The 17,700-nt window shown below is 38.0% G+C and overlaps 1 protein-coding gene across 4 annotated transcripts in view; it reads left to right on the forward strand.

Annotated features, from left to right (window-relative positions):
- ARB2A (ARB2 cotranscriptional regulator A) overlaps positions 1 to 17,700 on the forward strand; it is a 261,097-nt gene that overhangs the window by 21,824 nt on the left and 221,573 nt on the right. For 3 of the 4 annotated variants that reach the window (XM_065861304.2, XM_065861306.2, XM_071802632.1), the window contains exons 2-4: positions 1,138 to 1,261; positions 4,557 to 4,658; positions 7,280 to 7,380. In XM_065861304.2, the coding sequence (XP_065717376.1) occupies positions 1,156 to 1,261; positions 4,557 to 4,658; positions 7,280 to 7,380 (309 nt within the window). In that variant the 5' untranslated portion in view covers positions 1,138 to 1,155. The remainder of the gene's footprint in view (positions 1 to 1,137; positions 1,262 to 4,556; positions 4,659 to 7,279; positions 7,381 to 17,700) is intronic. The other variant, XM_065861305.2, reaches the window with a different exon arrangement.

The following is a 17,700-nucleotide window of genomic DNA, read 5'->3' on the forward strand; positions in this document are numbered from 1 at the left end:
TTCAACACAATGCTTCTCCTCGGGCCTCTCTCCAAGTCATTGTCCATCTGTTCTTTCAGTCTCAGTTCTCTAAGTTCTTGATGGCGATGTTCAGGCAAATACTGCTCTGTCTTTGGACCGACTCTCACACCAAGTGTAAGTTTCAGGGAGTCAGGAGTGCAGTTGGTGGATCCTACTGCTCTTTGTTTGAAAGTTACCAGTTACTGCAGAGTTACAGTTCATGCAAACCCATCTATGATAAAGTATATTGGGGAGAAGAATAAAACGAATTGGTAATGACTGACAGATAAAACAAAAAAATGAAAAAAAAAAAAAGATGAAGGGGAAAATAATTCAATACGCAGAAGTCTTTTTATTGAGAAGGAAAAGTGGTGATTGTGATGTGGTAGTTTGCTCCCTTGGTGTCAGATTTGAGATGAAAGAGATGGCAGATTTGAATGTCTGAGTTGCCTTCTGTGCAACAGGAGAAAATCAGAAATAAATTGTCACCTTGAATATGTTTGAGTTCATTCTATAGCTGGACATTCAATCTATACATTTCAGTGCTGATAATGTAGTATAGAAATCACAACTATGCAATCTGTGTAGTTCTACTACAACAAAACCTTATAGTACATTGAGAACAATGACGTGGAGTTAATTGATGAAGAAAATCCTTAAAGATTGTGGAAGTTCTGTTGATTGTGTTTTGTTTTTTTCTCGTATCATCTCCCTTCGACTTAGAGATGTGCTGCTTCTCCAAAAGGCTTATTATCATCTACTGATGTTACACTAGAATCGCAAGAAAAGAAGCATCACTTTGATAGATACATTTTTTTAGGATTATGGCGAAGTTGGTGTTCATTCTTGTGAACTTGAATCTTAGACTCCAAATCAAGTTTGATCATTGTCACACTTTGTTGTAAAATGTCTTAATTCAGGCCAATGTTGAGAATTTAAACTGTCCAGTATAAGTTTTGAAGGAGAATAAATTAATTTTAATTTTACCTTATGTATTATAGGAGTATATAATACTCAGAGAAGTTTTGCTTTTGAAACAAGTTTTGGGTTTTTTATGATGTAAGCAGCAGCAAATGAGATCTGTCGAAACAGAAGTCAGTAAATATGTTAATTTCCAACTTCTTGTTGATTTTTCAGGTTGTCCCTCCAGGATTAATGTACATTTACCTCCGTATTTTTAATCTGTTGACAGTTTGGGTAATGATGGCTCAGCTCCAGCAAGGAGGCCCAGATGAAAAAGAAAAGACTACTGCATTAAAAGGTATGAGTGGTTTTGCTTTCTTTTTACGTATATTGACATTTCAGAAACAATTATTAAAGAAAGGAAAATAGTCTGATATAGCTGTGGGTTAGAGTCTGGGAACTGCAATACTGGAAGAGACTGTTAGTCCATCTGTGCTAATGCTTTTTGTCTAATATTGTGTCCATTATCAGTAATTTCGTGGGATGATATAGAAAATAATGATCTGTGGTAAGGAGTTACGGAACAAGATATCCATTAATTTTTTAAATTTTCATAATTATCCTTTGAGAAAGTTGACTGGTGCTTTTGTGTTCTAAGTTTCTGGGAGTTATCACTTAATTTCTATGCCATTTATGTTTTATAGTTATGCAACTGTATTACAGCTCTTAAAAATCTCTTTGACGAGAATGTTGGGAGGGAAAACATTTCCAGGACACCAATTTCCATGTTGGTTTTATAAAGTTTTCTTTGTATTGTATGTTTGAAAAAATAAATGAACTGAAGTGACTTAATGGAATAATTTTATTGAGGAAAAAAAAATAAACAAATGGCATCTTTTAGACAGTGTTTTTCAATTTTGGAAGTACTTGAAGTTGGTTAGGACTACAAGTAAGCTCACCAAACATTGGGCTTAAAGTGTTTGCATCACACATTCAGTCTCCAAATTGTCTTTCAAAAGAGAAAATAAATAGAATATACCTTGCAGCTCAAGTATAAAAATTGGATTTCTGCCTAAATATTAATAGAAATTTATGTTCTGTTACATGGTGATGGTAGATGGTGTTTCTTTGGTCAGAACTGTGTATTTGTGAAGTGTTTGGTGAAAACCTACATGGTGCTTTTTTCAAACCTTGTACTAATTATGCCAAATTATTATATTTTGGGGAAATTACACGTCATGTTTGCAAAAATAAAGCTCCCATTTTGTACTTGACATTGATTCGATCTTCATTAAGGATTGCTATCCAAGAAATACTCCACACTTTGTTTTATTCGTGCGACTTGGTGAACTCTCACTGAGCTATAGAAGATCTGCAAATTGCTCAGTTTGGGGCTCTGTTGAACTCAAATAGGGTTGGAAAATCCCCGATCTTTGAGTGAGAGTGGTGGATCAGATCCTGAAAGAACCTTAAAATTGTAAAAACCATTAATTTTAGCTAATTTTAGCTAAATTAATTTAGCTAATTTTAGCCTGAGAGGTGGGTTGCAGAGGAGGGAAGTGGCCGTGTCGGTGGAGCACAAACCATGTACTGCCTTCCATGCTGACTCTGATGGAAGCTGTAAATCACGGCAAGCTGTACGTTCTGCAGATAAGCTTAATGTGGTTCATATAGTATTGCCCTTGCTACTCAGGACATGAATATTTTATTGTATAGTAACAGACACTTCTGTGTAAACACATTTTCCAGATAGATCAGGCTGGACCCTCTTCACCAAGGAGAGAAAAACATGCTAGAGACTGTTTCACTACCTTGACATTGTGGAAGTACAGGGGAAGGAAGGGCACATTTTTTTACATCCCGTTGTGAAAAACTTATCTGACAAAGTTATTTCTCCTATGATTTGGTTGAGGATCAGAGCAGTTCCTCCAGAACTTCCAATGGACAGTGTACAAGGACAAGAAAATAAAATTGCTTATGTGAACTGAACGTCATGGGGCTTGCTGTTAAACAGATTCGGTGTAGAAGTGAGCTATGGTTGAGAAAGCCGCATTTAGAAATCTTCCAGTCAATGTCTGATGTTGTATAGCTATTTAGATACCAAAGAGATGCTCAGATGCCATAATGTGGATTGAAGAGATGTTGATTTTCAGTGGGTGCCTTTGGTCCTCCAGTTTCACCCAGTTAAACCACTTAGAGAAGAAGGAGCTGGTGGAGATGATCATATGGACAAACAAGTGCACATCGTGTGAACCTGAAGAGGCCAGGGAACTCTCAAGAGTGTTGAAGCTAGTTTTCAGAACATTTTAAACAGTATAGACCAGGCTGTATAAATGTATACAGCCCTAAAGTTCAATTCGGCCCTTTGAAGGCAATGGCGAGGCTGATGTGGCCCCCGGTGAAAATGAGTTTGATACCATTGCTCTACACTTTTCAAAGGATTAAAGTACCAATACCGGGCTTAGATAATGTGATTAACCTATAGGCATGTCACAGGTGACAAAACTAAACAAAAATAGCGATAACAAAACCTATTCAAATAATGATTTTGAGTAAGTAAAGAGTGAAAGCATAGTTAATGTCAAGCAAAGCAAGTCCAAAGAAACTGAGGCTTTTCAAACTGTTTTCTTTCCTTTGAGCTGCAACTTTGGACTATAAAAGTAATAAACTTAGAATAATGACTGCATTTCCTTGGTGGCACATGGTGTCTCGATTTATGAAACAATAATAGTGAAAAGCCAGCGTATTACTCCCGAACCGAATGTTTGTGTGGTCTTCAAATTCATCTAGGAGGAAGCAGGGAAATATTTCTTAATTTCTTAATGATTTTTTAATTAATAATCAGAAAGTATGTTAAAAGGACAGCGTGAGGTGGTGTGTGTGTTGAGCAATGAGGAGAGATCATTGTACTCTATAATCTGTGTGTGCAGTAATTGTTTAGTAGTTAGATGTAAGCAGAAGATGTCACCTCTGGTTACATGTAGATCCTTAAATCTAGGACAAAGAACGCAGACTGCACTTATTTTAGTGTATGTACATTACTGAATGCAGGCTGTACTAGGATATACCATCCCAACCTGAAGTGAGGTGTATGTCATGGCTTGCTGTGAAATGGACAGCAGTTTTCTCCACCTTGAGAGTTATTAAAGGATAGCGGTTGAGGGAAGGATTCAGATAACTCAGTCTGTTTTGGTATCAAAGGGGAGGTTAAGGAGCGTTGTGATCACAGCTGGTGAAAGCCTGTGAGATGATGAGCATTTGATAATCTCAGCTCTTCAAGAAGACAAACAAGAACGTATCAATGACTTGGTATCAAAACTAGGTAAGCTCGTGTTAAAATCATGTTAAAACCTTGAGTGTAATGAATCACTGAAACAAGTCACTGTGTCTTAGGTAGCTTCTCAGTCCCTGGACATTTTTTTGATCAACATTAGAGATAGATAGGTAAATAAATAAGTAGATATACTGACAATGACACCCAGCCTTTGAATCTGCAATGAGATTTCCCATAATGAAATCCTATGTTTAGTAATATGTAGGATGTCCTTCTGCCCTTAAGATCTGCAGATCTGAACAAACACATTTTCTCAGTGATAATAGTGAAATGAAAAACTCATAGCATGCATTATGTAATTTTTCTTTTACTTTTTTAGATTTATTGTCTAGAATAGACTTGGATGAACTAATGAAAAAAGATGAGCCACCACTTGAATTTCCCGATACTCTGGAAGGATTTGAGTACGTTTTTAATGAAAGTAAGTAGTATATGCTTTGTAAAGGCTCTGCTTAGAATAAGGTTGTGAGGTTATCAGGACCATAATTATACCTTGTAAGACCCTATTAGAATTTCACACGTTTCTGTTGAGGATAAAATTTTAAACCTTTGTGTTAACAGACTTGTAAATCTAGCTAAGTAATGTTTTTTATTTCATAAAATAGTCCAAAATTTCCCTCATTTTATACATATATACATATACATATATACATATATTTCTTACTGTGCATACTTTATGACTCCTTGTTTTCTACCACAGAAGTGTTGATACAAAAATTCTGAAAGTAATTTCTGTAGCATTAGCATTAAAAAGCAAAATTAAGGAGTGGCTGATCAGTTAGGAAATGTTTTAGTTACTGATTCATTTCTATGGATAGAAAAGAAGTAGTTATTTAGATAATAATTTATCCCAGCTATTTCCTTAATACCAACAGGGAAACACCTATTTATATTGATGGAAAGATGAGCAATATCATAGACTGTGTCTTACTCTTCTGGTGTAGGATACGGTTTTGCATTACAGCTAAGTATGTGATGACTACAAGTACTTGCAGCTAGATGAATTTGTGCGTTAAATGAGTTAGTAGTATTTATAATTTCCAGTGCATATGTTTTGAAATCCAGCTGAGAAATGAGCTTCGGAGGTAACGTAAAACAAGGCTCGAGGAAACGGCTCTTTGGAGGCTGTTTGAAACCTGTAGGACAAATGGGGACGTTTACAATTCTACTTCTTTGCAGCGCCTGTTCTGCGAGCAGGGGAACTTTAGTTTTTAAATCTGCCTGTCTTACATCTTCCACTTTTAAAGGAAAAAAAAGAGCTTTTCTTTAAATGATAGTCATTTATGCAACACTTAGCTTTTTAATACCCTGATGGCTTTCACAGGAAGGTACTTAGAGACTAGAAGTGTCATGAAAGTGATGCTCGCTCTTTGATGGGAGGGGTTCAGCTCTGTCACTTTTCAGCTCCTTATTTTTAGATCTGCACAGTGTCTACTGTCTTCCTTACTGACTTCAGAGTTAATGGTTCACGTGTGGTTCATAAAAAGGGCTGAAATTTGAATTTTGCGGAATGATGTTTTACAGTGATGTTATCGAATATTCCGTCATTCACCTCACAGCCCGAGTGATTACCATAGAATGCAGAAAAACCTATTGCAAATGCTACTGGTCAGCAAAGCAAAAAGATCTCCATTTTCCTTTTGTACATTTAATTGAAATGTTTGGTCATATACTCAGTCATTATTGTGCTTCTTTTTATGATGGAATGGCAAGGGAGATTTTTAGCAGGTTTAGAGAATCTGAAGAAGACAAAGGTTCCAGAAAGCCAGATTGAAAATATACCGGATACTTGCTTCACTTATGGAAAAAGCAACTTCATGTACTGTTGAATGTGAGACTTGAAGAGTAACTAGCTAAGGAGGAGCAACTGAAGTTGGAGTTATGATGAAAATAGGAGAAGAAGGATATTTGGAGCTGAGACAGGGATATGAAGCTGGGGGGAAGTATTTCCTTGGTGTCTTGTACATGAGGTCAGACAGGTCTGGAAAAAAATCTCAGATAAGCATAACTATTAGAGATATCAGAGCTTAAATATTTTATTGAAAACATGAAGAATCAAAATGTAAAGGTCCTGAAAATGTGTGAATTACATCAGCAATTTCATACTATTAAAGGAGAAATCTTTTTTGGAAAAACCTTATTTTCATCATGCAGACATTTCAGCTTTCAAAGCAGATACTTACACATATCCCTATTCTTAATGTTTCTCTGATTTACTGCACTGCTTTGAGACGATAACTAGTGTTTTACCTAATAAGCTGAAACATTACCAGTGAGGTATCTGTATTCCGCAGTTTGCATTTTACTAAGTTGCCATTTTATTGTTATTTTAGCTCAGTCCGTGGCTTCATCTGTGATTGTGTATGATACTAAAATGTTGCTGTAAACAAGACCAACTGCAGAAAGTTGCGTTGGAATCTAAGAATAGCGTGTGGTTTTGCTCTGATCAAGCGTTCTACTGTGTTCCGCTCCTGTAAATCTCAGTGTACCCTGAACCTGGGAGCTCTTACTGATTGCTTGGTGCCTAGGAGTGGAGATATTTACCTTAATTGCAGACGTGTTTTATTTTCAGATTAACTTGGAATGCTGTTAATCTTGAAAATGTATGTTTCCTTTCCTTCCAGGCTCCATCCCAATTTGTACTCATATTTCTCCTTAAATGCAGTTGGTTTTGAAGTAGGGGATTTGTAGCTACAGCTTGATCACCTAATTGACACAGCAGATCAAATATTAACTGCTGATGTTTACATTTCAGTGTTAATCCATAGCAAATTTGTGAAGCAGTTTGGCATTTAAGATCTGCATGTAATTTCACTGTAATGACTTGTGGTTAGCTTTATCTAGCAATGTGTACCATTCAAGGGGAATGCGTTTTATTGTGTTGCTACAGTTGTTTTCCTTCAAAAATGCTACAAAAAAGAAGGAAAGCATAATAGCCAAATTTTTAGATATCAACTTCTTTTAAAATTTTAACGAAGTTAAATGTGTCTTACTTTTAATAAAGAAGCATATTAAAATGTAATGATTTTGTTTCTTTTACAGAAGGGCAGTTGAGACACATAAAAACTGGGGAGCCATTTGTTTTTAATTATCGTGAAGATTTGCACAGATGGAACCAAAAGCGCTATGAAGCTCTTGGAGAGGTATATTAATTGCGTTAGTGTATGCATACGTATATGTATTTTGTTGTGCTTCTGTGTACAAATGGTACTTTTAATCTTATCTATATATTAAGAAGGATGTAACGAGGCTGCAGTCATTAGCAAAAGGTATTTGGGATTTGTTGCATGTTAATGCTCTAACAATAATTTCCATTATTTGTTGTGTAGCCTTAGATGTGATTTAGACTACAATTTAACTTTAATATGTGTTCAAAATAGAATGTCATGTAAATTATACAAACAGGATATTATACTGAGCAGTATGTTCTTCAACTTTCTAGTCCTCAAGGTGAAGCACTGGGTACACTACTTGCTAGCTAAAGATAAATGTAGTGGCTGGTTTTCTCATGTTACCAGGAGATACTATGAGCCACTAAGTTGGTTAAGTAGAGATGTGATGATTACTCGATTAAATATTTTGTTGATGAATTACACATTTGGATGCTACTGATATTTCCTAGGCTTTTTGTAGGGATGTTGTAGATGTAGTAGGTGTAGAAGCAACTGACCGTGGTTCCTTTTCTGTGTGAAAATGATGTTAATTTCAGCGCCGTGCTTTTCGTAATACTTCAGGAGTCAGAGCCCCGAGTTGAGAAGAAAGGCACCTGATCTCAGTGGATGCAGAACCGTGTCCTGAGGTCTTCCTTGTGCTGTCACAACCTCCCCTCAGCCCAGGAGAGGAGCTGCACAGTTCTGTGCACACACTAGAGTCTTTTTCTTACACACTATATAATGTTGCCTGGTGGTTTCTTTTGGAATCGCCATGGCACGTCATCGAGAACTGCCTTAGCCTCATGGCTTGTCTGCTTTCATTACCATTATTGTTTTAGCAAGGGTTAAATGCATTTATTCCCCTCATTCTGTTACATTAATTCAGCCTGCTTGGAGATATGTTTGATTTTGGGTGTTTAGACATTTTGTCTTTTAAACTGTCTTGTTGTCACGGTTTACCCCCCATGGGCAGCTCAGCTCCAGAGCTGCTCGCTCACTCCGCTGCCGTAGGATGGGGGAGAGACTCAAAATTTGTGGGCTGAGATGCAGTTTACTAGGTAAAGCAAAATAAGGAATTAATTCACTGCTTTTCATGAGCAGGCGAGGGTTTAGAAATCTCCAGGAAAGCGGGTCTTCTTCATGCTCCCCGTCCCCTCAAACAGGGGAGAGAATCGAAAGGGAAGGGAGAAACTTGCATTGAGATAAACACAGTTTAATAAAATAGCAAAGTACCAACATGCTACTACTAAATATATATATATATATATGAAATAGGATATAAAATAAAAGATACTCAATGCAATTCCTCACAAACTTTGTCTGCGCTGAGCAGCCAGTCCCAGTAAGCAGCCCAACTAAAGCAAGTCCAGAACAGAGCCCCCCCCAAACAGGTCTCTAAGAGCAAAGAGAATGCAAGAGAGCGACCAGAAGATCCCAGCTCTCATTAAATCTGAAGCATGATGCTAATGGGCTGGACCACTCTGATTGTTCAGCCTGGGTGTCAGTCCAGCTCTGTTTGTCCATCCTCTTCCTCGCTGCCCCACACCTGTTTGCAGAGCTCAGAGTGCCCTTGGCTCTCAGACCAGAGCAATTCAAAACATTGACTCTGTGCTGGGTTGGTATCTCTTGTTCTCAAACCAAATCCAAACAATGACCATCCTAGCTATGAAAAATAAAGGTTTCCAGCTGCACGAAGGAAAATTAACTCATTTTCAGTCAAACTAGCACAGCACTAAAAAGAAAACTGAAGTGTCTGAAATGACAGCTAGTCCTACACTGTTGCAAAGTATTACAAAGCATCTTGATTGAGTTTCTTGGATGGATAAATAAGTATACACTTAAATTTATCACCAAATGGTTTCATGTAGTTTCTCATGCTGCTGAGAATGCATTTGTTAAAGCTGAAGAAATATCTAATTACGTGGCTTTTTCTGTGTTATAGCAGCATAGGCTCTGGGAGTGTCTGTAGACACCGAGCATGGAGGCTCAAGAAAGGAGCTCGTGGCAGAAGTCTCTGCCCATCTGGACTAACAGGAATAGCTTGTCACTTGTCCTTGACGTCCACTGAGTGGTGGCTGGTGCTCTATGCCTTGCAGAGCCCCGTTTTGCTCTGGAACAGCTGGATGTGCTGCAGCTGCCCAGCTGTTGAGCACTGCTGCGTCCTGACAGAGCTCTTCTGGGCATCAAGGAGCTTTGCTTTTTACCTCCTCTCTCCTGCAAGAACTGTGGCAGGGCAGGAGATGATGGGGGCTGATGCTGCTGCTAGTCATGTCCCTTCAGCACAACTCTATGTTTTTCCATAACAAGGGATGCACTGTTGCCTGACCTGTTGCATTGTCTACGTTATTCGATAGACATTTCTTCCAAAAGGAAAGAGATTGGTACCTACTCCATGGTCTGTGTGCGCAGACCTTTGCTTGTGTCTATATTGTTCAAATACTCACGTTTTCCAAGTAAATGAGTTGGACAAGACACAACTATGAGGATTAGTATGTCTCCATGGAGCCTCCTGTGCCACCACAGCTTCTTGTATGAGTGGCAATGTCATCAAATCCCTCCTTCCATGCATCTGAATAGTGATGCCGCAGCTCAAACGCATAGTAGTGTGGACAACCTTTGTGATTTTTGGTTAAGCAGCAGTTGGGGTGTGTTTGTGGGGTCAGTGCTTTACTTCTGTGATGTCTTCTGCATTGTGGCTGGGTTACAGTTGTCCTCTGTGTTCAGGTTTGACTCATCTTTGAAAATGCACTTTGTATTGGCAAGTAAATTCAAGGAGGGTTTGAGGTCAGGAACTTGACAGGGTTAATAATTTTAAGTTGTTTATATGGTTTGTGTTTTTAGAGAAAGAAGAAGCTCATGTTGTTTCAGTCTGTTATCTGCCAGGTGCTTGATATTACGCAGTTCTTCCAAGAAGCCACAGATTTATAAATGCTGCCTTGCCAGTTTTTGACACAATGAGAGTTTCTGTAGTTATTTGAGAACACAGGGGGTGCTGACCAGCGAGACCCCTGGTTCACATCGATAAAACCTCCTCTCGTGCCGTAGGTTGGCACGTGTAGATGTAGATGTGCACGCTGATAGAGATGTTGAGTAGTACAGAAGCGACATACTGTATTCTGATCAGCTGCTCTGTAGTCTAGGCTAAGATGTGCTCAGCAAACAGCGATAGCTGATGAAGCAGCAGCTCACACAAGTCATAAGGTGATGTAGTAATACCTGACCTTAGGCCTTTGCTTTGGAAAGTCATCCTATGGCTTTAGGAGTCCTCTAATATGTGTTTGTGGCCGAACACTCAGGTAGCTGGGCTTACAGTGAGATGATAAAAGTAGCTAGACTTCTATCATCAGGCAAAAGTGTTTTAAGTATTCCGTGTTTCCATTGTTAACTCAGTCATTGTATAATGATTTTCTGATTTTTAAAGGATTTACCCATCCTGTCCAAGACTATTTTTTTTTACTATACATATATATTGTGAGCTGTTTTTATTAAGGTTTACTTATTTTAAGAAGTGGCTGTACTTCCTGGCCTTATGTTACAACGTCGGTCTCTCTTTCTTGGTAATCCATTATTTTTTTTCTGTCAAAAGTAATGAATTCACTATCTGTGATGTTCTGCCATTACTCTGGCTGTATGGAAATTGATTCCTCACAAATTACAATGGTTCGTCAACATCCCCACTTCTTACATCTCTTTATTCTTCATTCATTGATCTGTTATTTCAGGCGCACAATTTGTTCTGCAGCCTCTTGATATGTGCTCCTAATAGACAATTTAGTGAACTGTTCATAATTCTGTGATTCTGGTTCAGTCATTGCTATTGCGGCATTGAATTTTGTGGAGAGCCTCTCCATTTGCTTTTTAAAAATTAAAATGGCAACAGAAGTGCGCAGAACGTGGTGTTGCAGCTGCTCCTAACTGCCGAGTAATCCATGTGGCAAGTTTGAAGTACGATTGAGAACAATTTTGTGACAACAGTTCAGTTGTTGCAGACATGCCATTCAGTTCAAGGTTGAATTATTTATGTTTCTTTTTCTGGCCAGGAGTTACGGAGACTTGGATTCTAGGTTAAACCCCACATTAGGCTCACACGATGTGTGCCTCTTTGTTTATTGTTTATATCGCACTCCCAATTGATATTATGGCTACTGAAACTGCCAACAGCCAGTTCAGCACCTCCTCGATCGTGACGCTGAAATTAGCTGGAATTGTAAATAAATTGCTAGTAAAATCTGCCGCTGGGATTTTACCTTTTGCCTGTCACATAGGTTGTGTTGATAATGAGATCTCATATGGGAAAGATTAGGTTGATGTTTTCTCCTTCCGTGTTCTTGCAGTCACCAGAGTATCCCTGGCATCGGTTGTTGTCGGTCCCTCTGTGCCTCTCTTACAGCTTTAGCACGGGGTGATTACAATTTGGTGATTGCTTGGAGGACATTTAATATTTGCAGATGTTTTTGTTAGTGCCATCACTAATGAAGAGGGTTTTACCTGTGCTGTACTGTTTACTTGGCTACCCATGTCTTTAAATAAGCCAAATTGGACTGGTAAATATTTTTACAGTTAATACACCATAGTACAAGAAAATACCTTATATTTATGTAGAACAGGTACGGAAAGCAAAGAAATAGAACACATAGGTTAGAAATTCCTTACGTTTCCCATATGATAATTTTACACCATCAGAGAAGGCTTGTCCCACTAAATAAACTCTTTTAACGTACATGAACAATGTTATGTCCAGCTCATCATAAAGTGGTACCCATCAAGGTTAATATTTGTGTAGGGGGGAAAAACAAGTATGTAGGATTATGACAAAGACAACCCAGAGTTAAGATCGCTAAGTAGTAAAATGGGATGTTTTTTTTTCCAGATCTCCTTCAAGTTAAAGAACAGCTTGGTCTCAACGTAATTTAAAAACTAAGCGTTCACCTGCTACTAATTTCCTCCCTGGTTGCAAAGAGCATTATTTGTTTGGATGACTGAGAGAAAGAAGCTATTTACATAGCACAAATGAAAGCGTAGAGCAGCAGAAGAGGACATGTAAGTTAATGAAGAAGGAAGCATTAAGTAGTCTGCATTTGAAAGGGTAGCTTCTTACATGAATAAACCAAAATCTGATGATAGGCTGCACGTGCACCTGATAGTACTTAAGGTCCAATCTTGCAACCGAAGCTCATGTGAATAAACTCAATAGGTCTGATCTTGTGAATAAGGGCTGCGGGATCAAGTTCCAAATAAAATTTGCAGATGATTAGTAGAAATCCTCACACTCTAGTTCCAGTTTCTTTGCACAGACAGCTTATCGCTAGACATCCCAGGTTTTTCCTGGCTAGTGAGACTTTAATGTAATAAATTACATGCTTTGCACCATGGATAAATCAAAATTATGTTTGTGTACCTTGACTTATTGTTGTGTATTTGCTGTTAGTTACTTAGTGGTTGGAAAAAATTGTCTTATTGAGAGGACAAAATAAATTGATAGAGATCTAACATATAGGTGGGTTCATGGACATTTGCTTTCACGAGATTCTTTGGAGATGTTCTTCTGTTCGGAGAGATTAGATGCCAAATACTTAACAGGTGTCTGTTGAGCATATGCCAACAGAATTTTTTCAAGAGTCTTGTATTACAGTCAAGTAAGGCTCATTTTTCATGGTCATGCAAAAATCCTCCCTGAAAACCTACCGAACTCTTCTTAACTTTATGTCTTATTTCACAAGTAGAGTGAATGCATCCAACTGTGAAATATCCTTGTTTCTGAAAGTGATTAAAGCCCGTTTTGGGTGGTCTCCTTTGGAAGCCATATAACAGTGCTAGTTCTGTGCACGTCGTGCCCCATCTACTAATTAAAGTTGCAGAAGGTTTTTGCTTTTGCAAGATTTTACCATGGAAGAAATGTAACAAAAATAGTTAGTACTGTTTTGGCAAAAATAGCTGAGCAGAAGAGAGAGATTGGAAAAGTTTTTCAAAGAGGTTGAAGTGTGATCTTGTTTCTTATTAAACAGAGAAAAAGCCACATAGAGTAGAGACTTTTTGAATGCACCAGTTGAAGGAAGAGCCTAAATGGCACCAGTCACATTTTGGACGCTGAGGTCAATTATAAATGCAGTTCTTCAGGAATCCGTGCAGTATAGGCTACATGTTTTTTTCATACTAACTTAGTATTTTCCATTTGTGACAGGGAAGTGTGAAACAGAAACATGATGTAGAAGGCTTCAAGCAAACTAGATAAAGCACCTGAAAATGGGGCAGAGTGTTGAATTTCTTTCTAATAGTAGTTCCTAAGCCGTAAGTCGTACATTTCCATAAGGTTCCCGTCCTTTTACTTCACCCATTTTTGAACCAGTGCTTTTGATAACAAAAAGAAAACGCTATCAGGGGCAACGCAGAACAATCTCAATCATGCATGTGTGCTGTCTTCAGAATTTCAGAAATATTTCAGCTTTTAACAACCTGCTTATCTTCCGCGTTGCTTTTTGGTGGGCGAGTTGGACGGACAGACAGCTTATCAGGGATCGAAGGCCACCTCGTAATACCTAAGGAAATTTAAATTTAAATACGAATCCTTGTTGCATGCAGTGTGTTCATTTGCATATGCTAAGTCCGCTTTCAAAATCTGCCGTTTGTGAAGACTTTTTACTGGAATGATTATGTCAGATGTGCTTCAGTGAACTCTTGTAGTTTGCAGGCAGCAGTTGGCAGTAGGTTGGTTCATCACAGTAACATGACAGTACTCGAAAGGTTCGGAGATAGTTTCATAATTATTGTTAGCATGATTCTTGAAAGAAATGATGAGCATCTCATAAACCCAGATGGGAATTTGTTACATTGTTGATAAATGTGTTGATAAATGTGTTTTACATTTTTAAATTGATAAACAGTGAAAAGCAGAGAAGATACAATAAGGCAGATGGTTGTTTATAAAGCACTTGCAAGTTGCTGCAATTCAAAGAATGGTACTAATTGTTAGAAAGAAGACAAAAATTGAAGTAGGGGGAGTGTTTCAATGAGTTAATCATGAGCTTTTTAAAAATAAAACCTTCAGCAGCTTTAGTTCAATTAGAACCATTCTTGCCATCCTGGGTTTATATGCAAAAGTTTAGACTCTCAGTTCTTAATAAACTTTTGTACCAACCATTTTGATGTAGCTGAAGTGAAAAATACAGCTAATCCACGTTTTATCTAAATGTACCCATTCCCATATTTCTCCTTTTTCTTATTAGCAAAAAAGATAACCAAGATCTATTGCACAGCAAAATAAAATTGAATTATCATTGGTCTTATTCCGCCTTTAAAAACAATGGATAGAGTAGTGAACTCCAAAATCAACAGGGAGTTTGCAGCAAGGAAGATGGGGTATAGTTGGCTTATTTTTTGTTAAAGTGGTGACAAAACCTGTTGTTTTGCCAACTTGAAGGTGAGTAGAAAAAATTATATTGAAATAACCCTTGGGCAGAACATAAATTGTGTGTGTGATGCAACCGGTTGTTTCAGCTTTGTCCTGTGAGTGTTCAGGTCGTGTTTCCATCAGTGATATTAAAAGTTTCTACCAAAGGCAAAGCATTTTCCTACCGTTTCAGCAGGACCTTTCAGAAAACCAGAGATATGTAGATTACTGCCTTCATTAAGCCTCTCTTCTGAAGTATCTGTGTTTCACTTTAGTTGCGGAACTCCAGAATTTAGTTCTCTTTCACAGGATTTTCAGCTTCACTAAGAAAAAGAATTTAACACTTTCTGTGTCTTCAACAGGAGACCTGCATCTTTCCATTTTCCGGGAATATTTTTATTAAAATTCAGCAGAATAGCGGTACTTTTTAATAAAGCTGTATCAGCTGCGTCGGTCGTTAATAGGAGTAACTTGAAAGGAAAAAAATTCAATTATAAATCAATAGAGCGTTGTATTTCTCTATGTGCAAACAACCTAAAATTACTTTGAGATGCTCCAGCTGCTCGATTCATCAACTCAATCACAACTGAATTTTGGTGTGTGTTATCTTCTGCTGATGGCTGCGGCAGAAGTACCCGGTTAGCGCTGTGAGATGTGTTATGACTATCAGCTCAATCGGTTGGTTACTTCGGATTTTGAGAGGCTTAATATGCACTTTTTTCTCTTAACTCACGCACCGTCCTGTCTGTAGCAATCGTCTTCCTCCACAAATAGTGTAAATTTCCTCTTGAATCCGGGGTTTCCAGGTTTGCTTCCCGTGCTTTTTGGGTGGTTGTAACTCTACTCTTTCCAATGCAGCCGCCAAACCCTTGAGTTCCCCTCTTGACTGTGAGTGTGTGATAAGATATGGAACATCTTTGAGGAGAAAAACAAAGGGTTCTTCTCCTTTCACTGAATTAACCTGGGAATCTGGGGTGGGACGATACATGTGATTTTTACCCTTTCCAGCAGTGCAAATTATATAGATGTAGTAACTTTATTTTACTTCACCGTAGATCTGACACCCCATAACACAGGATGGAGAAAGTATGTAAAAATGGTTTTAATTTCTAGATTCAGGAATCCTGTCCTCATTTCATGTATATATGGCTCTATTCTAAATGAGTTTTTCAAGATAAAACCTGCCATATATTCATCCCAGTCAGAATGCCTGTGAGAGTTTCACGTAAGAGTACATATAAATTTGTCAAATGTATTTCAAAGCATTTTTTTTTTAATTCTATAACCTGAAGTCAATTATAGATGCAATTTATTTTAGTTCATTAGACATGTACCTGCATCATGTGCTGATGAGAATTTCGGTGCAGCAGACCTTAAAGCTGATGGTTCAGCAAGAGGGGAAAACACTAAATGTAGTAGAAGGTGGTGCAGTTCTAGGTGAGACACCTTTTTGGATGTTCTGTGTGCTTATGATCCATGAAGCTGGTTAGAAAAATACGAAAAATATGAAGTTAAATGAAGAATGGAGGCTGAGTGTTTTGTTTTCAGATAGTATTGGTACAATAGACACGAAGGGAGTGTTACTGTAGTTGGATGCACCCTCTTTCATATAAAAGAAAGAAGGAAAATACTCGTAGTTTATGAAGGTTGTGCTAAGGCAGAAAGTTTAAGCAAAACCAGAATAAATTTTTAAATGAAAGTACTTGAAAAGTGCTGAGTGCTCTTTCTGCCTGATCATCCCGGGTTTGATATTCAGCTTCTTCTATGTCATTAAATATAGAAAGATTGTTACAGATTATCTCAGCTGTTCAAAAAATGCGTTTGTTTTTTTAACCATTTTTGTTGAAACAAATGTTTAGTCCTGCTCTCCTTGATATTGTGGAAATGCATCTCAAATTCTTGAAGTGAACGTTTCTGTTACTGCTGACTTAGGGTGGCTTTTAACATCTAAGCTTTAAAACAAATGTTCTGTGTACTCATTGAAAACCTGTGCATGAAACTTCAGGTGGACAATGACGGTGGGAATAGCGCTAAAGCAGCTGTCAGCAAAACCGAAACGATGAACCTCTAGGACAGGAATTGCTTTTGTTGAGGCAGAATGAAGTGTCAGAGATGTCAGGACACAGCGCTGATGGTTGCACAGGTTCTTTGTGGGTTTTTCTTCAGCTTAAAACTTCGTAGATATTTCATTTAGGGAGGGATTTGGCTATTTCTTGCGTGGTTTTTTTTTTGCAGAAGGGGTGTGCTTTTCACAGAAGTCCAACTGTTCACTGTAGAATAGTGTACCCAGCACACCCAGCACCGAAGAGACGCAAACTGAGGTCCTTCTTGTCTTTACATCCATTTATACGTGTATACATGTTGCTATTTCTGTGAAAGGAGCTATCCTCAAAGTCAACACGTGTAAAAGAAGTGGATGGCCAGAATGTGGTTTAAATAAGTGGCCAAGATGTAACAGAACTTGTTAATCCTTCTCCAGTTTGATGTGGGATGATGGCAGCAGTGTCGTGAATGCAGCTTTCAGGGGTTTCTGCCCCTCAAATGACTGACCAGGATCACACAAAAAAATAATGACAGTAAATATCACATGTGCAAAAGGACAGAAGCAAGTCTCTGTATGTGTGCATTTAATACATTTTATACATTGATTTTATACGTTTTACTTTCTAAATTTTTATTTTACACTTTTTTTTTACGTATCTATCGTTGTGATCCATACACGTTTGTAAAGCTCACGCTGACCTGTACTATTAATATTATAATAGTGGCTGAGGACCATGATGTTTTATTTTGGATACCAATGTGGGTGTAACACTGTCCAGCCAAGGGCTACAAGAATTTACTTTGTGGCTAAACCCATTGATGTGAAAAGGAGCTGTGGCTTCTTCTCCATTTACTTATTGATGTGTCTTAGGACAGAGACA

This window comes from Patagioenas fasciata, chromosome Z (genome assembly GCF_037038585.1).
Source record: "Patagioenas fasciata isolate bPatFas1 chromosome Z, bPatFas1.hap1, whole genome shotgun sequence".
NCBI lineage: Eukaryota > Metazoa > Chordata > Aves > Columbiformes > Columbidae > Patagioenas > Patagioenas fasciata.